Here is a 27,846-nt window from a genome sequence, read left to right as displayed (position 1 = left end):
ATACCAAACATTGCAAATTGAAAAACAAAAGCCTTATTTATAGGACTATTTTGCCTCTAATATTACTATTTTTGGAGTTCGGGTATGCTCTATTTACTCTATTTAGGGTTTGGATGTAAGACATGTGGCACAAAAATATCTAACGGTTGGGATAATTAAAAAACAATAAAAGATTGTTGCGATATGAGAAAAGAAGGGAACATGATTTATTTGTTATTATTATGTATTATTATTAAATAAATATTTGTTTTTTAATTTAAAATCTCAACCGTTAGATATTTTTTTGCCACATGTCTTACATCTAAACCCTAAATGAAGTAAATGAAACTTAGCCTAAATGGAGCATACCCGAACACCTATTTTTGAAGCCAAAGGAATCTTCCGAGCCATTTTTTATTCTTTTTTAATGTTAAAAAGTACCAAGCCGAGGAGTGTCCACATGAGTCTTGATTAATGGGATACCGGGTTCCCTTTGAGTGTAGAAAAGCTACTGCCCAACTTAAATTGAGGCTTCCAATCTCCTAGCCTAGCCCAAGACCTAGGCAAGAAGGCTGGCTGCCCAAGCGTCTTTTCCGTGTTTGACTCTCAATGACTCAATCCAAACCAAAAACCATTTAGGCTCTGTTTGGTAAGGTTCCTAAATGAGCTTATAGTTTATAGCTTTTAGCTATAAGCTCGTTTGATAAAAAAAAGCTCTGTTTGGTAATACTTTTTTACCATGAGCTTATAGCTTATTTCACGAGCTTATAAGCTATTTTTCAGAAGCTATTCCAAGTAGCGTTTGAGCTTATAGCTTATAGCTTATTGTTTTTCTTCCACTTTTACCCTTACTATTTTTTGTAAAATCCTTTTTTACCCTTTATAATTTATTATAAAATTAAATAATGATGCATTTATATTGATTAAGTGCACTCGTACTCTTCCTTTCTCTTTGATTCCTGATTCCGCTCGTACTCGTTCGCCTCGTCCGCCATTCCACTGATTCGTTTCCACACCCAGGTTTACATTTCTCTTGAACTGTTACATTTTTCTTTTTAATTATACTTCAATCGTTTGTTGGGTTTTAGTAGTTTATGATTTTTTATTTTTTTTTATGGAAATCGTTGTGAAAAAAGGCTCTTTGAATCATAGAAAAACCCCAAGTATCTTTCTCATTTCTGATTTGATTGTGTTTCGATTTTATTGGTGGAAGTGGATTATTAGGTATTCAAATGTTCTTCATTAGATTTATTTGGAATTTAAAATCGTTGTGTGCCTTCAAATGATTGCAATTTGACACTTTTGATTAATGAAAATTTTTACATGGTAGATTTCATTTAAGAGCTCTATATACTATGTTAAATCTATCTTTGATATATTTTCACCATGTGTCCTTTTTTATTTCAATAATTCAAAAGTGATAATCCTCATTACTGTATATTGTCAAATTTATAAGATGGCCTCAAGTAAAGATAAAATGGATGGACTCAGTTTTAAATGGTCAGATGATCCTGAGTATGAAATGAAATTTTGTGAGCTTTGTATAAAGTTCATTAGAATAAATGGACGTGGATCATCATTTAAATGGAAGGAGATTGACCAAGAGTTTGAAGAGGCCATCAACCGAAAAGTTCCCCCAAAAACTTTAAAGAATAAGTTTGATAAAATGAGGAAAGATTGGCGACTTTGGAAGTTTCTGAAGTATGGTTAAACTGGATTAGGATGGGATCCTGTTACAGGAAAGCTTAGTTGTTCAGATGAGTGGTGGGATAGAAAAATTAAGGTTAGTTTGTTTGATAAATAGTTTTAGTTAATTTACATTGAAAATAATTTATATAAGATCTGAAGGTTAATAATCAACTTATCATTGTCTGTAGGAGAAACCTGAGGCTAAAATATATCGTAATAAGTCGGTAGATCCCTCGATTGAGGAATACTGGAGACAACTGTTTGATGACAATTATGCAACTGGGGAAGAGTTTGTTGCACCCTCTATGGATCCTGAATTGGTACAACCTGTGGAACATGTTAATGTTGAGGGGGAGGGTAAAGAAAGTGGTGGGGAAGACAATCATCATTATGAGATTGATGGAGAACATGTTTATGCAGAATACAGACGACATGCTTCTCAAGTGGAAAATCTATATCCCGAAGAAAATGATTTTTTGCCTGATTTTATGAATGAGGTGGGTGGTACCCATGTGCCTACCCAAGGTCTTGGAGTCACACAAATACCTGGTGAATATATTGAAGGTGCACAAGTGACTGGTCAAGGTGGAGGCACAATTAGAGATGCACACACCCAAAACATGACTAACCAACCTATTAAGGGGAATCGTAAAAGAAAGCGTTCAGGAGGGGCAGCAAAGCTAGGTGGTCAAATAGAAACTTTGATATCTCAATCGAATAAGGCATTGGAAATAATGCAATCTGGTGGTTTCATAAGTAAACAAGTTGATGGTAGTTCTAACATTGCTACAGCAATGACTGTTATAAATCGGATGGTTACCAAAGGTGTTTTGGAAAAGGGTGGTGAATTGTGGTGCTTTGCGACTTGTTTGATTGAGAATGAAACAAGGCGGGAGATTTTTCTAAACATGGGGGATGATGATGATTCTAGGAAATCTTGGATAACATATTTACATTCCAAAAAAAATGAATGTTGACATTAGTTAGGAGTGCTTGAGCCATTGATTTTGATTTGTTATAACATTAGCTTGAATGACTTATGCCTCTGATTTTGATTTGTAATTAGTTCCAGCTTTGTCATAAGTCATAACATTAGCTTGAATGGCTTATGCCTCTGATTTTGATTTGTAATTAGTTCTAGCTTTGTCATAAGTCATAACATTAGCTTGAATGGCTTATGCCTCTGATTTTGATTAGTATGGCTTATGCCTCTGATTTTGATTTGTAATTAGTTTCTGATTTGTGAATGTTAACATTAGTTTGAATGGCTTATGCCTCTGATTTTGATTTGTATGGCTTATGCCTCTGATTTTGATTTATATGGCATAATTCCAATGATTGTTTTGATATGTGCTCAACATCACACTGAAGGTGAAGTTCATATTTGAAACTTCTCATTTTGCAGCTTAAAGTTGGTGCTAATGTTATTATGGATAATAAAAGAGAAAATAAGAGAAGAAAGTATGCATTTTATTGGAATATAAGATCAAGTGCAATAGGTGCAATTGCTACATATTACTATAAATATATCTATAAAGAACCATGTATGACTTCACTTCAAAGGGGGCAAGATTGGATGAATGAGATATTGAATGGCCACCCTGTTCGATGTATGAATGCCTTTAGAATGGACCCAACTTTATTTAAACAGTTGTGTGAAGATTTGCAATCAAAATATGGACTGCAACCAAGTAAGAGAATGACAGTTGAAGAGAAGGTGGGCATATTTGTGTATACACTTGCTATGGGTGCTTCTAATAGGGATGTTAGAGAGCGCTTTCAACATTCTGGAGAGACTATTAGCAGAGCATTTCATGAAGTTTTAGAAGCAATTAGTGGTAGAAGTAGGGGCTACAGGGGTCTAGCACGTGATATCATAAGACCAAAGGATCCAACTTTTCAATTTATACCGCTGCATATTTCTAATGATGAGCGGTACATGACTTATTTCAAGGTAAAATATATATAGATATGTAAATATAATCTTATACTTTATCATGATGGTCACGCTGTTGTCTAACTAACCTTTTTTAATAGGATTGTATTGGATGTATTGATGGTACTCATATAGCTGCATGTATTCCTGAGGCGGATCAAATGCGTTATAGAGGTAGAAAAGGAATCCCCACCTTCAATGTCATGGCATGTTGTGATTTTGATATGTGTTTCACATTTATATCAGTTGGATGGGAGGGATCAGCGCATGACACACGTGTTTTTCTTCATGCAATTAACACACCAGCGTTAAACTTTCCAAAGCCACCAGATGGTATTGTTATTTGTATATATTTCTACAAGTTTTTACTGAGGAAGTTTGTTTTATAATTTTGTTTTTTCTCTTAAACAGGTAGATATTATTTGGTTGATAAAGGATATCCTGATAAAGAAGGATATATGGTGCCTTATCCTAGGATAAGGTATCATCAGTCTCAGTTCGAACATGAACCCCCAACTAATGCTCAAGAAGCCTTTAACCAAGCACATTCATCTCTTAGAAGTTGCATAGAAAGATCATTTGGAGTGCTGAAGAAAAGATGGAAGATACTAAACAAAATGCCGCAATTTAGCGTTAAGACCCAAATTGATGTTATTATAGCTGCATTTGCGTTGCATAACTATATTCGCATCAACTCACAAGATGATGCAATGTTTACTATTCTTGAGCGACATCCAAATTACATACCTAATGATGAACTTCCGGATATTGTTGATGGTTATCAAGGTAGTGAAAGACAAGAGGGAAGATCAGGGAGATCAACCAAGACGAAGGAAATGCGTAACAATGTTGCTGCTTTATTATGGAATATTAGGCGATAGACTTATTTTGATTATTACTTTGTATTAACATAATTGTTGTTAAGCTTGTTAAAATAACATGATTGTTGTTAAGATTATCTTAATTTTGGATTAATATAATTGTTGTTAAGTCTGTGTTTGGGAATCGAGTGGAGCATATCAAGTTCTCACATATTCTCAATTTTAATCTACGTTTGGTATTTGCTTGTGAGTTTCTTCTTTAATTGAGTTTTAGGGTTCATTCTGTGATGAAGAAATTCATTGATTGGTGGATTGAATTTCTCATCTCAAGTATCAAAACCTCACTGATATCACTTTGGTTCTGATTTTGATTTTGAATTTGAGATGGAAAAATCCATTGATTGTTTGTTGGAACTCTGATGTGTTTCATGGTAGAGAGACATGGAGGATTAAGTCCCAAAATCAGTTCAAATTCTGTTCAAATTTTGCTGTTCAAATTCTGTTCAAATTTTGCTGATTGATGAGAAAGGTAGTTACTTTCATTTTGTTATTCATACTTTGTAGTGATTTTCCTCTTTGAATTATGTAATTGTGAATCGTACCCTCTTTTATTGTTATAGGGTGCCACAATTAGGAAACAATTGTTGTATGTATACTAATCTGAATCCTGGAGCTACTGTATTGCATGTAAGTTTCTTGCCATCAGAGAAGGTGGGTTTAGGAATTGGGTTTGTTCAAGTCATTATCATTTTTTGTATTTGATTTTATGCTCATAACATGTTTGTGAAATTGTCTCAGGATAAGAAACTGATGTTGAATCTGCACATAATTTTTTCAAATTTTTCATCTCTCTATATTATCATGTAAATACCGATCTTCTTATAATGGACTGTCATTTGCATTGCTGAATTCTTTGTTTTTCTTTGGTTAGTATTTTCAAGCTTCTCAAACTTTGCATATGACAGGTGGAGCAGTTCCTAAAAGCATTCAAGTTGAAGAATTTTTATTTTGGTGTTGTTTTGTCAACTTACGAATTTATAGGTACATATGAAAAATGGAGAAGAATTTATGCAATTTGAGAAGGCATGTTTGAGTTGTTGTTATGCCATAGAACCTCTTATTATTTGTATAAGTCATGGTTTTGAAAATAAAAAGTTGTCTCAATGTTTCATTGTTTATTTAAGTTAGTAGAACTTTGACTTTTTACTTATACCAGTTTTGTTTGACACAATCAAATAATGTAAATGACACGAGAAATAAGAAAGAAACAATTGTTGATCTTAATAGAGGAACAAGCGTAAGTTCACCTTTCTTCCTTTTTTCTTCTTCTTTTTAGTATAAGAAGCTTCTCAGCATTTTTTTTAACAAAAATTTCAATGATATCGTAAACTTTTTAACAAAATTCTATGGCTTAATAGTAACATAAATTTAGTAGAGAAAAAAATAAAAAAAATTTGGCTTAATAGTAGCGTAAATTTTATGGCCTAAAAATGATAATTGTTCTTGTCTTCATAGAAATTAGAATAATAAAAAAAAAAAAGCCGTTTTTATTCTAAAAAAAATGTCCTTTTATGTCATTTTAAATTTATCAACTATTGAAACGTTAATTTTCCCAAACACTTCAATTAGCTTATCAGCTATAAGCTATCAGCTATAAGCTATCAGCTAGCTTATAAGCTATCCGCTATTTTTACCAAACAGAGCCTTAGTTTTTTTCCCTCCCTTTTTCCTTCTTGCACGTCCTATTTTTATATTCTAGAATCAATAAAATAAAGAGTTTTGGAGAGTTTTTGTGCGTGTTTTACAATGTTTAAATTCTATAATCCAAAATTCAGTAGGACAAAGGAAACTTGAGGAGGGTTGAATAAGATACTCTTAGAACAATTCATTGATTTGGATGTTGAGTTTGGTGAAATTCCACCCTACCCACAAGGCCACAAACACTAGTGAAATTGAATGGATAATTAAAAATTATACGAAAAACACATAAAAAAATGTACCAAAATTTTGTCCCTTCGAATAAGTTTAGAGACAAAAAATAATCTAAAAAAAAAAAATTAAATGTTTATATATAGTTCGATTTGTATGGCTTCTAACAAAGTTACCAATACAATTTGGATATCCAAAATACAATTTTGTAAATAAAAAATCTATTTAAGTTAATACTCCCTCTGATCCTTTATACAAGAATTGTTCAGCCACAAAACATCAAGATGATACATTTAACGCATATAATATCACTCATCCCTCTCTATCAAAAAAAATAAAAATATGACTCATCCCTCTTATTACATTTATAAGCGAAAAAAATATTTGTTTAGTTCATAGAATAACTAATATATTCAGTCACATTTATAGATAAAATATATTAATTATTCAGTAAATATAAAACATTGTTTTTTTCTAATGGGTTGTGTTAACCGATGCCCCCGGGCACATGCTAAGGTACCTAAAAAAGAAAAGAATAAATTAAAAAAAACACTTTTTTAACTTTTAAGAAATTAATTACACAATTTTTTCGATGCAAAAACTACTATATTTACTTCCTTAACTATAAATGTGATAAATGAACCGCCGTGGAATAAAGAAAAGAGCAGTAAGAATCTGAACCGCCGTTGGAATAAAGAAAAGGGAAATGAATGGTAATTAGTCACAATGGCATATAGGGAAGTGTAGTAGCAATTTTGAAAATTGAGAAATTCACCAAAAAATGAAACGGTTGATATTTGGACTTCTGATAGTAAAAATCAAATATACATAAATCACAGGTTAATCCAATGACTTTTGAGTTATACAATAACGTGTTGCCATGGCTTCTGAACAACCACAAGAAGATACAAGAACAATTCCCCTGAAAATCTTAGTGGACAAACAAAGAAACAAAGTTGTTTTTGTGGAAGCAACAAAGGACTTTGTTGACACTATCTTCAGCTTCCTATCTCTTCCACTTGGCACCATCGTTCGCCTTTTATCAAACAACAACGACAACAACAATGATCAACAACAACGACGATCACAATCATCATCATTCCTTGGCAATATAAAAAACCTATACAAAACAGTCCAAAACATCTCGAACGATGTTTGGAACAACCCTTTCTGCAGACACATGTTGCTGAATCCCAGGAATCCATGTGAATCTCTTTGCATGAACCTGTTCTTGAATGTTGATAACAGTGAGCCATCAAGTAAGTTTTTTGTGTGTGAGATTCTTGTAACACGTTTACTACTTTTCAAAACCTTCATAAGAATTTGGATTCTGAGGGTCAAGGGAATAATGCACAAAATGGGGTCTTTGTAAAAGAAAATGGATCATTGTTTCTGGTGTCCGATGATTTAAAGATTGTGCCAAGTTCCTCTGTGACTTCCATGCAGCTATTGATGGAATTGGGTTATTCAGACTTGACTCAAATAGAGGAAGTCACACACAACATTGGCAAACAGGAGGTAATGGTGTTACCGTGTATTTACTTCTGAAATACATCTATTTCCAATCAATTTTATAATTTCTTCTTTCTAAATTCGAGTTCGTATCAGTTTATTTAATTGTTATGCTTGCCATTTATGTTTTAACATTTTGTATAGATATTGAACCTCCTCAAGTATACCTTAACCTCTCATGAGCCTCTCACAAATACGATTTTGGGAAGTAGCTCAAAGAACAAGGAAATCCCACCTAACCAATTCGCATCGACAGTTAAAGTAACGCCTTGCACCAGTGACACCAAGAAAATTGATGTTAAAGTAATTCAAAGTAAATCTAAAAAAAATATAGTCTTTGCAGAAACTAATGGAGATTTTGTTGACTTCATTTTTAGCTTCCTTGCGGTGCCATTAGGGTCAGTTGTAAATCTTTTAGGGGCTAATAATTTTGCTGGATGTGTTGGTAATTTGTACAAGAGTGTGGAGAACTTGGACTCTTCTTGGTGTACTGACTCACGCACTGTCTTACTCAATCCTGGTGTAGCACACCAGTTTGGTTGTCGAAACCAGCCCCTCAACATTCCTGAAGTACAACCACCACCTATTACATATTATTATGGTACAGGTACACCAAAGCAAGTGTTTACGCATAGAGTTCTTTGGCGTAATTATTATGACACGGTAAAAGCAATGATAGAGGGAGGAGTGATTTCTAAGTCACATGAATCAATTTATCATGCAAAATCCTTGATTGCACTGGACCCAAGATCACTCAACGGATCAAAAGAAGTCGATATGGGATTTGTAAAGAGAGCAGCATTATATTGTGTAGAAAATGATCTAAAAGTAAAACCACATTCTGCTAATTCTTTCCTTTTATGTTTGAAAGAATTAAGCCTTTCTCTTGACGATCTTGAAGCGAATGTGATAAGCATTGGTGAAGCTGAGGTAATGCGCTATTATTTATCTCTAAATATTTTCTTTTTTTGTTATTTTAGCCTCTTTGATTCCCTTTAATTGCGGTGTAGGCTTTGAGCTTCCTTGGAGCATTCTTGACATCAAGATTTACCTTAACTAGTGGGCTTAAAGACCTTTTGAGTGTGCCTAAACAAGAATCAACTCTTTTGGATGTGCCTAAACCAGAATCAACTTTTTTTATGTTAATTTAAAGATTTTCAAAAGGAGCCTGATTTATCAACCAGTTGCAGTTTCAACTTGTGTTTTGAACAATAGCTAGAAGATCTTGGACCTTAGTATGTCATATCAGTACTTTTTGGTATACCTTTCTGTTACAACTACTCAATTAGATTGTAGTTTTTCTATTTAGTTTGTGATATGGATTCTTATATATATATTGGTCAGATTATTTTATAGTCTGGTCTTAAAGTTGTTTCTTGTTCTATATAATATCTACTGTAAACTTAAATCTTTCCTTGATTTATTGATGGATGTTGGGTCCTGTAGAAAAATGTTCTCTAAAGCTTTGAGGAGTAACAACTATATCTTTTATATTATTATCCCTTGCTTTTCTGTTGAGAAGCGCTTTTTAATTTCCTAGATCAAAGAAAACTTCATAATAGAACACTTTAATAAAAGATGAGGAAGCAAATATTTACCTCTAGGAGAAATGCAGGGAACATGGAATTCCTCTCATTGATTAGAATCTCCCTAGTATGCAAAGAAAGCATGTCGACACATCATTTGTATGCCTCTTTTGTTTCATATAATTTCCGTGGCTATATAATCATTGAAAAAAGAACACTTGTTAGTTGTTAATTCTTAGAGAGGGAAAAACACATACGTTTCCTCATATCTATCATCTTTTCCTTCCAAATTTCTTCACATTTTTCCGAATTCTCTCAAACAAAGGTAGACAATCCATATCCCTATAAACTTTGCCGGAGCAGCACATTCGTAGATTTATAGCTCCTGAAACACCCAAGTCAACAGAAAAACAATGAATAAAAATAAGTTGTTATCCAGTAGAGATCACAAAATTAAACTGAAGCTTGATAGAACTTCATTGTTTCAATTCAACACATTAATCTGCATAAAACTGGTTCATAATTCAATTTGGGCTCGATCAGAGTCTGACAAAATAATTGTGCTTGAAGTATCACAAAATTCACATGTCTAAGAAATCCCGTTTAGGCCTTTTATGATAATTAAAACATATGTATCCCAAGATAGCACCCAGACACATTGCATCCGATTACAATATGAATGAAATTTTGAGTATCTTTTGTATATTAATGGACTCTGCTGGAGGATCCAATTCCCTCAATATTACTAAGTTTTCTCTTGGCTATCATGAAAGGATAAAATAAAAATAAAAATAGTATTAAAGGTCGAACAAACAAAAAGAATATTATTTCTATTTAGGGATTGGTTATCCTTGTCTACTATGAAAGGACAAAAAATAAATAAAGAAATATATTGCAAGTTTAAAAACAAATAGAATTAGTCAAAGAGATAGACACGACACATTGACATACTTTTAAGACATTTAACAATATTTTATTTTCTATGAATGGCGTCATGCAATTCTATGTGCTGAAAGCTATATAAATAAATAAAGTTAACACCACATGAAACTTTTAGTTTGAAAACGATCAAACAAGTTTTTATTTGTTACATGTAAAAGAGGAAAAATATGACTCAAATTTCCAACTGTTTTTACACCTTGTTCATATTACTGTCCCTATTTATTGTTGCAGCTAGAGGATAACAAGTAAGTAATTATTTGCACCATTTAATTTATTTTTCTTTATCTTATACATAAGGCCTCTTAATTAATAACATTACTTTTGTTCTTTGTTCACATCCCAGGAATGAATGAACCTGTGCCAAGTAAGCGATTTTTCACACCATTTTAAATTCTATTTTTTATCGTATACATATATAATTTTACATCAAATTTTAATAACATTTTTTTCGTGCTATAACTAAAGTAAACAAAGCATGAAAATTTAGTTTGATATTGATCAAACAATTGTTTAATTGTTACATGCAAAGAAGGACAAATATTGCTCAAATTCCAAATTTGTTTATTAATACTCCTGCAAGTGCATGAGTTTGTCGTCGTAAGAAAGAGAGTAAATATTGTATCCACATAGACCTGTGAATCTCAAGGCTACCTATTTCTCCTAAAACGCAACTAAAAATATTTTGGGTTTTAGAAAGATCGGTGATTATACTTTGATTGAAATATGTGGGTTTTATACGTCGATAAAAGGTGTGGGTTGCCTCCCACGAAAGCCCTTGTTTAAGGTCTTTAGCTTGATCTTTTTCCCTAGGTTTTAAGGAGGAGTTTTAAGGGGAGGATATCTCTTCTTTTTGATATTCTTCCTATCCTTTAATTTCCCAAATTTTTTGTTGCTCTTGGCAGAATTCATATCAAAATCCATGACTTATGTCCCCAACATTTTTCTTTATTCCCTCACTGTTTCCAATTCAAATGTGTGAACACTTCAACACTTTTGGTGTTGATGATTCTATAAAATTTCTTTAGTATTTTCATTGGAGAAATTTTTGGATAGATAACCATTCTAAGGGTTAGTACTTTCCATAGGCCAAATATTAATATTGAGAATGTTCACATTTTATAAACTAGACCTTTCATCCGTGCTGCCGCCCGGGTCATAATACATTATAGATGCAATATATTGATATTATAGATGCAAATAATATATGGAAAGTGATACTCCAAAGTGAGTGTGTAGAATCACAGTTCAATTAATTTATTTGACCTGTTTTAAGCTTAAATCAGCCAATGCTTAACCATACGACATAAGCTAACAAACTCCCTGTATTTATGTTTAACCATCCATTATGATGGACCAACGCTAACATCAACCATTGAAACTGATATCAACAGAAAAGCAAGGAAATCACGATAAAGAGTTGGTGTGCACATAACTAAACATAATTGAAAATACATGAGAAAGTATGATTACTTCAATGCTAAGCTATTGTAAACTAAGTGAATCTGAAATGAAACAGAACAGATAAATAAACAGAGTGAAATTAACTAAACGTTACGAAAAATCTCGTTGAAAACAACATTATTGGTACTATCAATGCAGCAACCGTGTTCATCCAACAACAAAATTTTAAGTCCTTTCCTTGATGTAACCCTTGATATGGCTACATAGAGTTGACCATGAGAGAATACTGGTTGTGGAAGGTAAATGCCAACCTGTTTGAGTGACTGCCCCTGACTTTTGTTGATGGTCATTGCAAAACAAACAGATATAGGGAACTGTCGGCGTTGAAATTTAAAAGGAATTCTTGTATCAGACGGTTCCAACGAAAGTCTAGGAATAAAGACCTTTTCTCCAATATTGCTTCCTGTTATAACTTTTCCTTCAAGCACATATCTTCCCATCTTTGTAATAATCAATCTAGTTCCATTACAAAGGCCTGTAGTTGGGTCCAAATTCCTCATTAGCATCACGGGTACTCCAACTTTTAATCGTATTTTGTGAAGTGGAAGTCCAAAAGCATTAATTGTGTTCAAGAACTCTGGTGTATGAATGTCGTCCGGCCTATTCATCATAGATGGCTTTGTGAGCCTGACTCACAACTTAAATAAATTTTCTCTTCGCCAGGTATGAGATCCAACATATAATCATTAATTTCATCCACAGAGACATTTTTAGGTGTAAGTATTGCTCTATCTTGGAAGAATTCGTTTTCATGCATGTTATCCAACAACGACGGATCATATTGATGGAGCTTATGGACCAATTGTTTTTTCTTCCTTGTCTGATTCCAATATGTCCCCAAAAGGCATGAAATCAAAATGGTTTACAGGGATCTTGGTACCAGCAATTTTGGTAAATTCTGTTTTGTCAATCAAGCTTAGCTTGAACTTATGTTCAGTGCACTTATACTTGGGTTCATTGCGGGCCACCAGAACATTCTCAATTTCAGAAGCAGAACCGACCTCCACCAGTGATTTCACCTTTGGTATCAAATGTTTTTTTTGCAGATGCCTGAATCTTCCCTTTTTGTTTAAGAAACACGCTGACAAAGTTATACAATTGAACCAAATAAATGTAAAGCTATAACATGTGAAAAAAACAACTTATGCTGGTAGGAAACTAACTAATGTACCTTTTCATCAAGTAGCAACATGTGCATGCAACCGTCTTCATTCGGATTGTTGTAATCAGGAACTGTCCACATGTGGATGACGCGACAGTGGATCTTAATGTTAATCTTCCCTGCTAAAATGGCGGCAATAGGTGTGGTTATAGGGGCCATTTTGATTTGAGTAGATTGTATTGTGTTAAGAAGGCTGGTTCTAATTATTTTTCGGTAGTGATGAACCAAATAGCTAAATGTATCACCATTTATATAAGGAGCATCAGGAACAAATGGCACAATGGGTGAGTTAATTTTACTCAACTACTCCTTAACATTGGAAAACAACAAATGTAACTTTGGGTGGAGAACTACGTGCATGAGTAATTTGGAAATACTACATCCAACAAAGAGTAAGATATGGCTGCATACATTAAACCCAATGTGGCAGAGGCAATTCAGCTAAGGGGACAAAATGTGACTTAGACAGTTATCTTGCCCAATGGCGTTCCCCCTTGAGCCAATCAATTGACAGAGCTTCACTAAGTTAACTTGAGCTAATTGTAGCTATTCTTGAAACTATAACATAACTTCCCTAACAAAGCTAGGGGACAAAACGTGAAGCTGGCAATAAATTTTGTCTGTATAAATGACCCATGATATTCATTTGGAGCATATGACAAATTAGGTGGCCAGATACATAAAGGAAGCTTACTGTATTTGCTCTTAAAACAGTATTATACTTGAAGACCCCACAACCACATTAGATTTTAGAGCTGAATATTTAACCTTATTGCACAATTAACACTAACTTAAAAATAGCCATTAACTAAATTATAGTTAGTATATATATTAACGGCGGACTTTGGGTATACATTACTCATAAAAAGTTATAAAGGATCAAATAAATCAATTTATATTATATATCCAAGGATTTTAAACATGAGCTTGCAATTAGAACGAAATTAAATGTGGTTAGGTGAAGCAAAAAGTTGTTTAGCGCCAAATAATTTAGGGTTTAGGGTTATGTATGTATTGTTTGCAAATGTACCTTTGAATTAAATATAAAGATATTTTGAAATAACAAACTATTTTATCAATAATATTGTTCATAGAATTGTTATCATACCTTCCTCCTTCATCTGAGGGTGTCACTTGATTGCTTGTTGATTTTTGATTTTTGTTTAATACATTGCCCATCAAATTTTCCCAAAGGATTATCACTTGTCATCATGATTAACAAAACAAAACAAAGAAAATATAACATAAAAAATTAATAATTATAAACTAATAGAGTTAAGGAAGGAAAAATTCCACCTTCATTTTTAACTAATACGCGGGAAATGGAAATTCAACTAGGTTATGGAAGTATCCGTGGAGGGGGCAACGTCTTTTTGTGTCAAATAATAAGGAGGCAAAAGTTGTTGAGTGTCGAGGATCTTTGGAAGATGGGGGTGATTGGGTATTCTCTTGGCGTATGAATCTTTTTGTTTGGGAGCTTTTCATTAGTTTGATGGAGGATTTGGACGGGCATAGGTGAGACAATTTTGAGGATGATTGGTGTTGGAAAGTCGAGGAAGGGGGGGATTTTTTTCTTCAGTTAAGTCATGTTATAAGAAGCTCGAGAGTTTGTTGGTGTGGGAGGAAAAGTGGAGTCGAGAAGAGAAAGAGTATTTGAGTACATTTGTAAGAGTCCAGCTCAATAAAAAAATTCCTTTCTCTTGAAAACTTCTTGATAGAATTCTAACGAGAAGAAATCTTGCTAGATGAAATATTTTTACCACCGAAAGGATCAATGTTGTGTGTGCTGTGTGAAAGAGAAGAAGAATCATCAAACCATTTAATCTTTCGTTATAATGTGTAAATAAAATTTGGACAACAATGATGAGGTGGTTGGAATTCTCCTTTATCCCTCCATCCAACTTGGTTGTGCATAGGAAATGTTGGAGTAAGGAAGGAAAAATAAGAGGATGCGAAGAGGTCTTTGGATTATTTGGCATACAACAATTTAAGTTATTTAGCAAGTTAGGAATCATGTTATTGTCCGAAATGAGGTGATAGATGTTGAGGCAATAATGGATTATATTAAGGTGCTATCGAGGCGGTGTAGTTTGAGTACGTTAGAAATTTCGACATGTGTGCTATCAAGGCAATAATGGACCTGGAGAGGCAACCACCTTTTCTCGCTAAGCACAACTCTTGTGCTTAACGAATCGACTTTATCTCCAATCTTCTAGAACTCTCTTTTCAGGCTTGCTTTCACTTTGCCATGTCTGCTTAGTGAGCATGTGGATGTCTCCAAACATCTTTATGGTGTTCTATCATAGCTTTGGCGTGTGCGCTTGCCTTCGATTATTCCGCATCGGTGCAACCATCGTCTAAAACCTATAAAAGTGTATAAGACTGAACGTAATAGTTGTCTCATAAACTATACTAATATAAACGATATTTGTATCAAACTGATGAGGTATTTTTATAAATGATTTCTCGCAAAACACTTCGATAACTGCTATGGAAAATAACAATATTTTGGCACTTATCAACGCTCCCCAACTTATAACTCTGTTTGTCCTCAAACAAATGCCTAAAAAAGATACATTCGATTGAATGCAAGAAAATAAATCACAAGAATTTTCGGTGAATCAAACATTTTGAATTTTAAGATGCTTGATTCAGATTGGATTCTGCTGGCAAGTCTTATGCCTACCATTAAACCTGAAATAAAGTCACGAACATAGAGTTTATTCAAAACACACAATTTAAATCATATATCACAGGCCAATAACACAATAGATCATGAATCACACTAACACACTTCTTTATAAGTAGATGAACATTGAAACAATTTATGTGGACAGACTTCCGACAATATTGCTAACATCTTGATCAAATTATGCATTCATCCAAGCATACCATTTCAAAAATATTCAAGCATATATCACTAAGATATTTTAAGGGTAGTAACGTGGCTATGCTACAAGAATAATGCTCTCTAGTCTTTGAAGAGTCACAATCATAATTCTTTTATAACTATTTTTTGTTTTGAATAAAGAAAATACTTTTATTTGAAGAAGTTAAACCAACCCCTTCAAATTGGCAAAAAGAATCGAATCTGAAACCTTGAGGAGGAGCACACTCCCAGATTCCAAGCCAATAATACCACTAGTCCAACCTAAATGGATTTGAATAAGAAAATACTATTACGGTAAGATACGCGTGGCAGCTGAAAAAGGTAGAATACACTTGACAAATTATTATCCCTTTTTTTTTTTTTTATAATTATTATCCTTTTTTTTTGACAAATTATCCCTTGATTTTTGTGTTGGGATACATTTTTCGAATTTCCTAGGTAGAAGAAAATTTCAAAATAGAGCACTTAAGCTAGGATTTGAATCTCTCAATTAAGCCACTCATCTCAATTGTTTCTTCGGCTTAGAGGCACGTATTAATCTAGAAAGACCTTCATGGAGCAAAACATTATACAAAGCTCTATGAACCAACTTAAGTTGACAACAGTAAGTAACTGCTAATGATACCAAACCATAAAATAAAGGATGACGATTACATTACCCATCAATAAAAAGTGGTCAACTCTTATGTTGAGTTGACACCAATCAAAATCATTCATTTATTATTTACTATAGTAAATAATAATTGAATGATTTTGATTGGTGCCAACTAAACACGAGTAAAATTTGATTGAAAAAATAATATAAATTCTTTAAATTTGATATATATTATAATATGCAGTAGTGGGGTTCCAACCCTAACTGATTTGAGCTAAGGGATGAACAAAGTTGAGTAGTTCGACCCTAAAGAAAAATATTCTATAAATTTTCCATGAAATGTTGATTTTTTATTTATTTATTACTTTTTTTTTGAAAGAATTTATTTATTACTTTTTGAAACCGTCAATGTTAACATTGTAAATAGTTGTTACCATTATGATGAGAGTAGAGATCAAACTTGCAAACAATTTATCACACCAACCTTTGATTGTCCCACCTTAGTCATCAAACCAACCTTATTATAATGAGTTTACATGAAAAATTTGAATTATTATCCTTTGAAGTTACACCATCTCAAAAACAACCTCATCCTAGCACTTCGAAACTTTGTTTTGATTTAAATGCATTATAGACCCTCCCATTTTAAAAGAGTGAAGTTTTTGTCCACCATTTTAAAACAGATTTTAGTCCCTTATTTAATTTTAATATTTTTTATTAAATTTTGATAAACATTGTTACGTTGCAAGTGACTATGTCACATTATAAAAATGAGATGAACGACCGATATTCATAAGAAAAAAAATGTTAAAATGGGGACAAATATTTACTTTCTTTTTTGTCAAGAAAAATTTGACTTTTACTCCCTCCGTCCCTATATCTAAGCCCCGTTTGATTTTATTTTTGTCCCTAAATGTAAACCCCCTTCTAAATTATTAGATGTATTTATTTTTTTTCCAAACATACCCATAATTAATACTACTAACATATCTTGAAATATGAAAAGTCAAATTTAATACACATACAAACAAAGGATAATTTCGTAATATTAACACACAAAACAGACACATTAATTATATTGATAACATTTCTTAAGAAATGTGAAAAAGGCAATGGATGCCTACATTAAGGGACGGAGCGAGTAAAACAAATGATCTAAATTTAACTTTTTTTTAATAGAGCACCAAAAATGAATTTGAGTTTTTTTTCATATGAAATTGTTTTTTTGAAATTGTTATTTTCAGTTATGTTAGAAAAAAATAAATGATTTATATAATTATATTTAAGGGAATTAGTCACTTTACTCCGTGAATCGAAAAAGAATAGTCACTTTAGTCCCTGAATGCAGAGAAATTGCAAAACAGTCCCTGAATGTAAACTCTGTTGGTCAATTTCAGGAACTAAAGTGACTAATGAAGTCTATATTCAGGGACTAAATTGACCAACGGAGTCTGCATCCAGGGACTAAATTGACTAACAGAGTTTACATTCAGGGGCTATTTTACAATTTATCTGCATTCAGGGACTAAAATGATGACTCCTTTCCTATTCAGGGAATAAAGGGACTAATCAACACATTTTTTTCTCAACGGATACTCTTATCACGAGGAATTTGGGTCGTTTGAATGAAAAATATGGAAATGAATACTAATTAATCACAATGGCATAGGTAGGTGTAGTGTAGTAGGACTTTGAAAATACAGAAATTTGCCAAAGAACACAAAAATGAAACAGTTGATATTTCCGATAGTATATACCAAAAATCAAATTATAAATCACATAAATTAACCCAATGCATTTCAACTTTAATAGCACTACTTGACTATTGAGTTATACACCTACTTCTGCCATGGCTCCTGAGCAAGAAGATTCCCAAGAAGAGTCAAGAACAATTCACGTCAAAATCTTGGTGCATAAACAAAGCAACAAAGTTGTATTTGTGGAAGCAAAAAAGGACTTTGTTGACACTCTTTTCAGCTTCCTATCTCTTCCACTTGGCACAATTGTTCGCCTTTTAGCCACCAACAACAATAACAATGACCAACAACAGCATCAACAACTCTTGGAATCATCACCATTCCTTGACAACATCAAATACATCTACCAAACTGTCCAAGACATAACTTCAAATGATGTTTGGAACAACCCTTTATGTAAGCAAATGTTGCTGCATCCGAGGAATCCATGTGAATCACAGTGCATGAAGTTGTTCTTGAATATTGATGACACTGAACCATCAAGTAAGTTTTATGTGTGCGATTCTTGTTTCAAGTTCACTACTTTTCAGAACCTTGATTGCACTTGTGGAAAACCAACAAACAGACAACCTCGTAATTTGGATTCTAAGCGTGTGGATGCTCAAAATCAGGCCTTTCTTAGAGAAAATGGTTCAACTTTTTTAGTGTTCGACGATTTGAAGATTGTGCAAAGTTCGGCTATGACTACCTTAAGCCTGTTGAAGGAATTGGGTTATTCAGATTTGACTCAACTAGAGGAAATCACACACAACATTGACAAGCAAGAGGTAATTGTGTCGTATATCTGTATCTATCTCACAATTCCCTTGCCCTCCATTACCTTGTTAATTTTATTTGTATATGATCTTAGACACATCTAAATTCAAATATTACTGCTTCGAAGACGTAATTGTGTCGTATATGCTGTGAACCTTTGTTGTTGTAAAATATAGAGAATTATGACCACAATTGTGATTATGATGTTGCAGTATGCTTCACTTCTTATGATACATCAGTTAGTGTAATGAACCATTCCATATATTCCAACAATTTTGGCTAGTTCTTAATGTTATGAATGATTATTTTCATTTTGATGCGTAGATATTGAACCTACTCAAATATAGCTTAACCTCTCACGAGCCTATGACAAATACAATTTTGAAAAGTAGCTCCAAGTACAAAGGCAACCTGCCTAACCAATCTTCATCAGCCGAAGGAGTAAAACCTTGCGCAAGTGGTGGCACTAAAATGGATGTTAAGGTAGTTCGAAGTATATCTCAGAAAAAGATAATCTTTGTAGAAGCCAACGGTGATTTTGTTGGCTTCATTTTTAGCTTCCTTACCATGCCATTAGGATCCATTGTAAAGCTTTTGGATGGTAATTCTATTGCTGGATGTGTTGGTAATTTGTACAAGAGTGTGGAGAAAATGGACTCTTCATTGTGTACTAACTCACGCACTGTGTTACTCAATCCTGGTGTAGCACCATATTTCGGATGTCCAAACCAGCCCCTCAACATTCCTGATTTACAACCGCCCACTACATATTATTATGGTACAGGGACCCCATATGAAACATATAATTATAGCTTGAAAAGAGAAGTAAAGGTGGAGGGAGGAGTGATTTCTAAGACAAAGGAATCCATTTTTAATGCAAGACTCTTGACTGCACTAGACCCTAAATCCCCAAACATGTCAAGGGAAGGTGTTGTGGGATTTGTGCAAAGACTAGCATTATATGGTGTAGGAGATGATCTAAAAGTAAAATCACTTTCTGCTAATTCTTTCCTTTTATATTTGAAAGAATTAAGCCTCCCCATTGAAGATCTTCAAGTGGAGGTGATAAGCATTGGTGAAGCCGAGGTAAGTTGGATATTATTTTATTAGTGAATTTATAATTTTTTTCGTTTTTATAACCTCTTTGATTCCTTTTACTTGTTGTGTAGGCTTTGAGCTTCCTTAAAGCATTCTTGACAGCAAAGTTTACCTTGACTAGTGGACTGGGAAACCTTTTGGATGTGCCTAAACTAGAATGAACTTTTTTGAAAGGGCCTAAACAAGTATCAACTTTTGTTATGCTAATTTGAAAATCAGTTGCAATTTCAGCTTGTGTTTCGAACTATAGCTAGAAGATCTTCGACCTTAGTCGTAATATCAGTACTTTTTGGTTGTCTTTTCTGTTGCAACTACTTAATTGGATTTGTGAGTTTCTATTTATTTTATGAACTCAAGACGTGGAATACTTAATTGGATTGAGGTTTTTTCTATTTAGTTTTATATTAGTCTTGCTACTTTATAGTCTGTTATTAAAATTATGTCTCGTTTCATATGTTATCTACTGGAAACTTAATCATGCCGTGGACGAAACTCAATGCATGATGCTTCCGCCTATACCAGAAAAGTACTTGGGCCACTTTAACAAAGAGGTTGCCACCTTTGGAGTATACATCAAAAATCACAAATAACAACGGAACAACATACAAAAAGAATATCACCCTAGCCAATTTATCCACAACAAACATACTTCCTCCGTCCCTCGTAAGTCAAAGACGTGCATTACAAAGAGAGGCTACTAAGCTGTCTCAACGTCTCCAGATTTGCGTCAACTTGCACCGTCAAAAAACAGATCTTCAAAACAAACAATACCTATAATGTTACCAAGTTGTCCAAAATTCCTCATTTTTGGAAGAGGAAAGATTAATTCGAGAATCTGTTACACTATGCCAGAGTAGTACACATGCATGACACGCCAATATTTCAACAGCAGCTTGTAGAAGATCAAAGAATAATTATTCGTGAACAAATATGTACAAGTAAAAACATGACCAATGCTGAATGAGAAAGTTTGTTATACTTCCGCCAATACTTGCATAGAAAAATAGAGAAATCATGGATGCATAAATATGCAAATCTAAATTCTGATCACCAAAATAAGCACAGCAAAATTAAGATGTGACCAATAATAAAGAAAGAAAAGTAGCATTGTTCTCCAAACCAAGTTGCTTATCAGAATATCAGTTATAATGACCTAAATGTAAGAAAAGAAATCACTATCAAAGAAGAAGGTAAACAAAAATACACGTGATTGTTTGATACTACCCAGAACATTATTGTTTCAAAACACGCTACAATAAAATAAACATGAACATCATAATTCAACCAGCAGTGACTGTTAGGAAACATGGCATCTATGGAAAGAAGGAGGGAAAAACTAACAAACTCTTTGTATTGATTGAAATGGAATATTACAAATGATAAGAGATACCTTCTAATGAGGTGGTTACAACTATATATACTACTACTTAACTAATACTAACTAATCTCTAACATATATCTCTAATAGTCCCCCTCAAGTTGGAAGGTGTTCAAAACACTTCCAACTTGAAATGAGAAAATACAAGGAAAGACATCAAGCAAATGAAAATACAAGTAAAGATGCCGGAAATACATCGGCCAAGAGCATAGCAACAACCAAATGCTTATCCAACAAGAGGAAACCACAACTCAAGGTGGAATCATTTGGAGGAAGAAGCAACAAAGCAACGCTTAACCACCATCCGGTAGAAGCCAACATCAACAAAGCCATAAAAGGCACAACGCTTAACCATCAAGAGTGTTCAATCACTCAAGATAGAAGCACAATAACGCTTAACCATTCATGACGGAAGCGTATCAACATGGCTGATCCATCATGAACAGAAGCAGAAGACAAGAAAACAAGGATATCCAAAATCAATGATGATATCCAAAAGAAAAAGAAGTGCAAGGAAGGGCCAAAATCTTCAATGGAAGGAGATCATATGTTGAACAAACTTCACACCAAAGGCACCATGAAGCAACAAGACCAAGGTTCCAAGAGATATAAAAAGAGATGCCCTCCAATGCCGAGTCGAGACAAAATAACCAAATGCAACTTGTATACTACAGGGCATGTCAACAGCAAACAAAAAAACAAGGAGCCAATGCATGGCCATGTGATGTGTCTTCAAACCATAGAAAACAAATCCATGTTGATGCATTCAAACCATAGGCCAATGATAAGAAAGTGCAGCAGTATTGCTGCCCAAAAAGAATGCAGACATGCAGCCCAGAGACATCAAAATGAATCCAAGAAGATGCTTAAAATGTCTGCCCAAAATTCATCAACGATCCAGGAATATGAACAAGATGAAAGGTATCAATCAAAGAACTCCAAACCATCCAAAACTGAGATAGTCCTCTGAGTTGTATTTGTCTTCAGCCCATGTACACAAAACAAATAACAGGTATAGATTGGATTGGCTTCAAAAACAGAGGTCAATAATCCAATCAACCAAAAAGAACCATATCATGGATCCAAATGAGGATCAAAACAGACCAAAGCAATAAACCAGTGACCCAAGAATCATAAGCCAGAATGTGATAAACCAGAAGCAGACAAACTGTCTACAAGGATGTAAAGGCACCAGTGACATATCACATAACTCAAAACTGTCTACAATTTCACCAGTTGCAGACAAACAACATGAGGTATAAGCCAAACAGCAACTCCAAATAATGTTGGTATACCTTAGTAGCCAAAGTGTGAATAGGATCCAAATACCAAAGTAACTCAAACTTATCATTTGTGAAAATAGTTGATGGCAGCGAGTAATACTAACCAAAAGAAGGCAGTGCTTTATCCAATAGCTAGGAAATTGCAGGATCAGATGTGAGACTCCAAAACTCATCATAGAACCATCTCAACAACTTGTGAGTTTCCAAAACAATTTACCTCAACAAAGCTTGGCTGCATAAACAGAACCAATACTCCCAAGATACCAAAAGTGACCTCATCAAAACATTGTAAGCAATCCATTATTGAATCCATACTTGAACAAATGCAATATTAATGTTACAATTTGCTCATGAACCACAAAGCATATCGATACCTCTGGCAATGATAACATATCTCAAAAGTATCTTCAATCATCATATAAGAGTACCATGAGGAATTGTAGAAATCATCACGGTGAACGAACGAAGCATGAAAATGTGTGCAGAAATCAGCAGCATCATGTAGCAGTTCAACAACAACATCTCAAACCAAAACCAATGTAAAGCTGAAGCAGAACAAACTGCAGTGTTAGCAGCACAGCAATATGAACACAACATCAATATGTTTTCCATTGAGGACTTTCAACAAACAGCTTGGGATCAATATTCAAATGTTGCAAGAACTAAATCACAGCCTGAACTGAACACAGTGCAACCAAAAAAAAAATCGAGCAATGAATTAGCAAAAATGACGTAAACAAAGATTCAGAAAGGCGAAGACGAATTCAATCAATCAAGAATTCGAATGAGAAAACTGAATCGATCATGAAAGTGAACTCGAAATCGAAAAGATAGGAGATGAATCGGTGTTCAATCAGAGAACATAAGATCGAATTATCTTTCTCGGATGAAAAAAAAAAAACAGAAACTTTGAAATCGAATTGAAATTGCAAAACCCTAAAAATTGGGGAAAATTGCGATAACAAGGGATTTCTAACAAGAGACGCGAATTGAATATGACATTAAGGGGGGTGTATTGGATTAGGATTTTAAAAGACTATTTTAATAAAAAAAGTCTTTAAGATTTTAAAAGACTGTGAGATTGTATTGATTTTGTGAGATTTTAAAAGACTTTTTATGTAAAAGACTTTATAAACTCAAGATTTTAAAGGATTTATCACACAGACTTTTAAGGATTTCAAAGGATTTCATGGGATTTTAAAATTTCAAAAGATTCAATAAATTTTAGGGAAAAAGAGCAAACTTACAAGCGTGAATGATAAAAATAATGAACAAATAAATTCTAGCGTTTGAATAAAGAAAAATAAAACCAATAAAAAATTCTTTTACTATTGATTTTCAAATTTTATGGAATTTATAAGATTTTAAGGGACTAAAAAACACTCTAACACATTATTCTCAATACACATTTTTTCTTTGTTAAAAATGTTATTCCCATAAAATTCAATTGTACATATTTAAAATTATGCCAGCACTTACAAATCTTTCAAAAAAAAATATTGTGTCAGCCATTACAAATCGGTCGAGTTACACGAGTTTACCGAGTGTTAACTCAGTCAAACTCGTTAAACCTTCCAATTTTACCAGAAACCGATTTTACCTCAGAGTTAACACGATTTTTGTACCTAAAAATGTAAACTCGATAATCTCGGAGATTTAACATTCGATTTACGGAACATTGATTACGACATACTCTCTATCATAATATTCTCAATACAATTTTTTATTTTTTATGAGATAGAGAGAGGGAGAGAGGGGGGATGAGATGAGAGAGAGAGAGAGAGAGAGAGTGGAGAGATAGAGAAACGAAGAGAGAATAGGGAGGGGGAGGGGGAGAGAGAGAGAGATGAGAAGAAAAAGATAGTAACTTTTAAAATAAAAACAATCTCAAGAAATCTCATCTTTTCATGAAAGACTTTTTCTTGTTAAAATTACACTACAAAATCCCACAAAATCCATCAAAATCCAATTTATTAAACAATCCTTCGAAATTTGAATGATTTTGAATACCACAAGACTTTTTTTAAATGATGAAAAGTCTTGATTGAATACCTCAAGACTTTTTTAAAATGACAAAGAGTCTTGATTGAATACCACAAGACTTTTTTTAAATTGCAAAAAGTCTTGATTGAATACCACAAGACTTTTTCATAATTAAAAAGTCTTTTAAAATCCCATAGAATCCTAATCCAATACATCCCCCTAAATCAGAGAAGGAGAAAAAGTGCTCGAAGAGGAGACAAACGAACATGAAATTGCGAAAGAATCACGAACTACACAACATTGATCGAACAAGGAAAAAGGATTTGAAATATTCAGATGATAGATGTAAGGGGTAACCGATGAACAAATCAAGAAAAGGAACAAAATCCAAACACACAAAAATTGAATTTGAGATTTTCTCTTTGTATAAGGAAAAAAGAGGATGAATGAGAGAAGAATCAAGAGAGATGAGAAAATTGGATTTTCTCGAGAAAATGCAGGGGAAAATATCCTTCAAAATGGATACCAGGTTAGCTCTGATACCATGTTAGGAAACATGGCATCTATAAAAAGAAGGAGAAAAAAACTAACAAACTCTTTGTATTGATTGAAATGAAATATTAGAAATCATAAGAAATACCTTCTAACGAGGTGGTTACAACTATATATACTACTACTTAACTAATACCAACTAATCTCTAACCTATATCTCTAATAGTGACCAAGTTTAACAAAACAGTACATAATAAATGAAAATAAAAATAAAATAACATTTTAGCAAATAAAATGTTATTCAATAATAATATATTAATACCCCTGTTACAAATTATAAATTGTTTTGAAATTTAATTTTTGTCTTAAATCATATCCCTAAACTATCGACTCTAAGTTTCTGTCACCTAAACTCAATTGGTAGGGACATGAATAATATATGCAGGGGATGAGGTTCGAACCCCAAACACCCCACATTTCTACATTTAACATGTGTGAGCTACATATTCACTAAACTACTTGACCAAGTTATAAGCTTATCAACTACTATATGTTAATTTTAGCAAATAGAGCTTAACAAAGACTATGTAATATCATCATTCTCTCCTTTTTTTTTTCTCTGCATCTCTATTCTTATTCTTATTGAAGACTTTCACATTACACTATTTTACTTACACCATCGGTCCCTTTTTGCAAGAACATGTAACAAAAATCATGCACGGGCTTTAAAAAAATCGTGGAAATAATAAAATTGCCTCAAATGTGTATCAATATTACCAAGTTATCTTTTGTATATTAATGGACTCTGCTGAGGATCCAATTCCCTCAATGCTGTACTTGAAAAAAGAGTAGTAAAAAATTAACGGAAACGCTCTTTATTACGAAAATATTGAGCAACTAAACGCAAGAATTATCATGGCCGTATATTTACACAATATCTGCCTATGATTTCCACTATGAACAAACATAACCGGTTTTAGTTCTTTTAAAAATGAGACATGTAATATATATTCTTGCTTTCCTTATACAAATCCTTCCTAAAGTATAGTATTGCTCAAAAATTAGCTTAAAAATTTGATTTTATTGTAAATTTTCTTATAGTACTTAGGACATTAACGACTGAGGGAGTATTTATTTTCTGTCCTCTTAACTTTTCTAGTAGCATAAATAAAAGTAGTAGGAATTTGGATCGCTGTTTGAATAAGGAATTGAGAAGTTAACGGAATGGTTATATTATGGCGCCTTATTTATGGCGGTTCAGATTACCATTAATTATTTTCTGACTAATACCTCAAAATAGTCCTTGAATTTTGAAAAATCGGCCAATTTCGTCCCTGAATTATTCGAAATATCAAAATAGTCCCTGAATTTACAAAATGTCAATCAAATTAGTCCCTCCGTTAAATTGGTCTGTTAACGGAGGTGACGTGTCACGTTAACCTCTGACAAAGCGTACCACGTCAGATGCCACGCAAGCAGGGACCAAATTGATGGATTTACACAAAATTTCGAAGGACTAAATTGATGGATTTACACAAAATTTCCAAGGATCAAATTGATGGATTTTCAGAAAATTCGCAACGGCTCTTTTCCTTCTTTGTGAGTAACGGCTCTTTCTCCACTTCCTCATTTAAGGCTATTTCTTCCCCAAATATATAAATTTGGAACTCTACTGTTATAATTCCTTACATAGAGTTCAAAATCCCCAAAATTTCTTCCCCAATTCAAAAAACTTAGAACCCTAATTTTTTTGATTAAATTCGAAATTCATAAATCAAGGGCTCTGCCTTGTAGATTCAGTGTTTAGAATTGATGGGTGGTGCGCGAATGGGCAAAAACAACTACAACAACCGGTATTCATCTTCAAGCTCTATGTACAATGATGATGTGAGAGAGCTTCAATGTTGGTGTCCTAGAATTTGTGTTGTAAGAAGAGCAAACACTGTCAATAACCCAGGAAGGCTTTTCTATGCTTGCCCTCTGCATAAGGTTTGTTTAACAATGGTTATTTGATGTATAAATATTTTGTTTAAATTATACTGATTTTGTCTTTTGATGATTGTATAGGATGATTGTGAAAACTGTAATTTTTTTGTGTGGGTTGATGAAGCTGAAGAATTAGGCTATTTTAAAAACAATGATGCTGGTCATGGAATTAAGTTATTGATAGGAGTATTTTGTTTGATTGAGTTGTTTAAAATGCTATTGTATTGTGCCAAGTCCATGTAATGTTGTAATGAAAAAAGGTTGTCAATGAATGAATCAAACCTTTCTGTCAAAAATATTCAATCACATTGGTCCTTGAATTATATTCATATCCATCATTTCGATCCTTAAATTAGTAAAAAAAACATCAAATCCTTGAATTATCATAACAGAAATCAATTTGATCCTTTGGACATACATTTGCTGAACAAAGAAAAAATAAAAGACAAACACTTTGAATATAAAAAGACAAACATTTTCATTATATCATAAGTCAATATTCGAGTTAATAAGTCATTACATAGCCAAAAAAACAACAGTACATAGCCAAAAAAACAACAGTACATAGCCAAAAAAACATTAATTAAACTAGTCCAAAAGCATAATTAAAACATACATCATTGTTTTTGAAATCCTGGAGTTGGGATAAACTCCATGTACTGCGGTTGAGT

At 33.3% G+C, this 27,846-nt stretch overlaps 2 protein-coding genes and 1 long non-coding RNA gene across 6 annotated transcripts; 2 read left to right on the top strand and 1 right to left on the bottom strand.

Moving 5' to 3' along the window:
• The first annotated feature begins 912 nt into the window (after positions 1–912).
• LOC112421013 (protein ALP1-like) lies at positions 913–4,584 on the top strand. 3 transcript variants are annotated; one of them, XM_039833962.1, is made up of 5 exons: positions 1,176–1,762; positions 1,857–3,622; positions 3,706–3,778; positions 3,851–3,937; positions 4,016–4,584. In XM_039833962.1, the coding sequence occupies exons 2-5, from the start codon at positions 3,098–3,100 to the stop codon at positions 4,483–4,485; spliced, it is 1,155 nt and encodes a 384-aa protein (XP_039689896.1). In that variant the 5' UTR covers positions 1,176–1,762; positions 1,857–3,097; the 3' UTR covers positions 4,486–4,584. The 3 variants fall into 3 exon arrangements, with proteins under 3 accessions (XP_024636687.1, XP_039689896.1, XP_039689895.1); XM_024780919.2 differs by lacking the exon at positions 1,176–1,762 and adding an exon at positions 913–999 and having other exon boundaries at positions 3,074–3,622; positions 3,706–3,937; XM_039833961.1 differs by having other exon boundaries at positions 1,179–1,762; positions 3,706–3,937.
• A 2,504-nt stretch (positions 4,585–7,088) lies between these two features.
• Positions 7,089–10,146, bottom strand: LOC120580041 (uncharacterized). The gene is made up of 2 exons (XR_005645677.1): positions 9,465–10,146; positions 7,089–8,431 (listed from the first exon to the last, which is right to left on the bottom strand). It is a non-coding gene; the product is annotated as an uncharacterized lncRNA (long non-coding RNA).
• Positions 10,147–10,458: 312 nt separating this feature from the next.
• On the top strand, positions 10,459–20,445 carry LOC11422751 (uncharacterized). 2 transcript variants are annotated; one of them, XM_024781017.2, is made up of 7 exons: positions 10,504–10,579; positions 10,678–10,698; positions 15,989–16,168; positions 16,286–16,451; positions 18,255–18,966; positions 19,280–20,041; positions 20,125–20,445. In XM_024781017.2, the coding sequence occupies exons 5-7, from the start codon at positions 18,292–18,294 to the stop codon at positions 20,212–20,214; spliced, it is 1,527 nt and encodes a 508-aa protein (XP_024636785.1). In that variant the 5' UTR covers positions 10,504–10,579; positions 10,678–10,698; positions 15,989–16,168; positions 16,286–16,451; positions 18,255–18,291; the 3' UTR covers positions 20,215–20,445. The 2 variants fall into 2 exon arrangements, with proteins under 2 accessions (XP_003604756.1, XP_024636785.1); XM_003604708.3 differs by lacking the exons at positions 15,989–16,168; positions 16,286–16,451 and having other exon boundaries at positions 10,459–10,579.
• Positions 20,446–27,846: the final 7,401 nt, after the last annotated feature.

This window comes from Medicago truncatula, chromosome 4, assembly GCF_003473485.1.
Source record: "Medicago truncatula cultivar Jemalong A17 chromosome 4, MtrunA17r5.0-ANR, whole genome shotgun sequence".
Lineage (NCBI taxonomy): Eukaryota > Viridiplantae > Streptophyta > Magnoliopsida > Fabales > Fabaceae > Medicago > Medicago truncatula.
The sequence above is the reverse complement of the archived record's forward strand: the minus strand, read 5'-3'. Positions and strand labels throughout refer to the sequence as shown.

Excerpts from the sequence above, each read along its gene's own strand:
- LOC11422751 (XM_003604708.3), top strand. The coding sequence starts at position 18,292 with ATGGCTCCTGAGCAAGAAGATTCCCAAGAAGAGTCAAGAACAATTCAC. Across the intron at positions 18,967-19,279 it reads ACAACATTGACAAGCAAGAG|ATATTGAACCTACTCAAATA; the intron begins GTAATTGTGTCG and ends TTTGATGCGTAG. Across the intron at positions 20,042-20,124 it reads TAAGCATTGGTGAAGCCGAG|GCTTTGAGCTTCCTTAAAGC; the intron begins GTAAGTTGGATA and ends CTTGTTGTGTAG.
- LOC112421013 (XM_024780919.2), top strand. The coding sequence starts at position 3,098 with ATGGATAATAAAAGAGAAAATAAGAGAAGAAAGTATGCATTTTATTGG. Across the intron at positions 3,623-3,705 it reads GGTACATGACTTATTTCAAG|GATTGTATTGGATGTATTGA; the intron begins GTAAAATATATA and ends CTTTTTTAATAG. Across the intron at positions 3,938-4,015 it reads CTTTCCAAAGCCACCAGATG|GTAGATATTATTTGGTTGAT; the intron begins GTATTGTTATTT and ends TCTCTTAAACAG.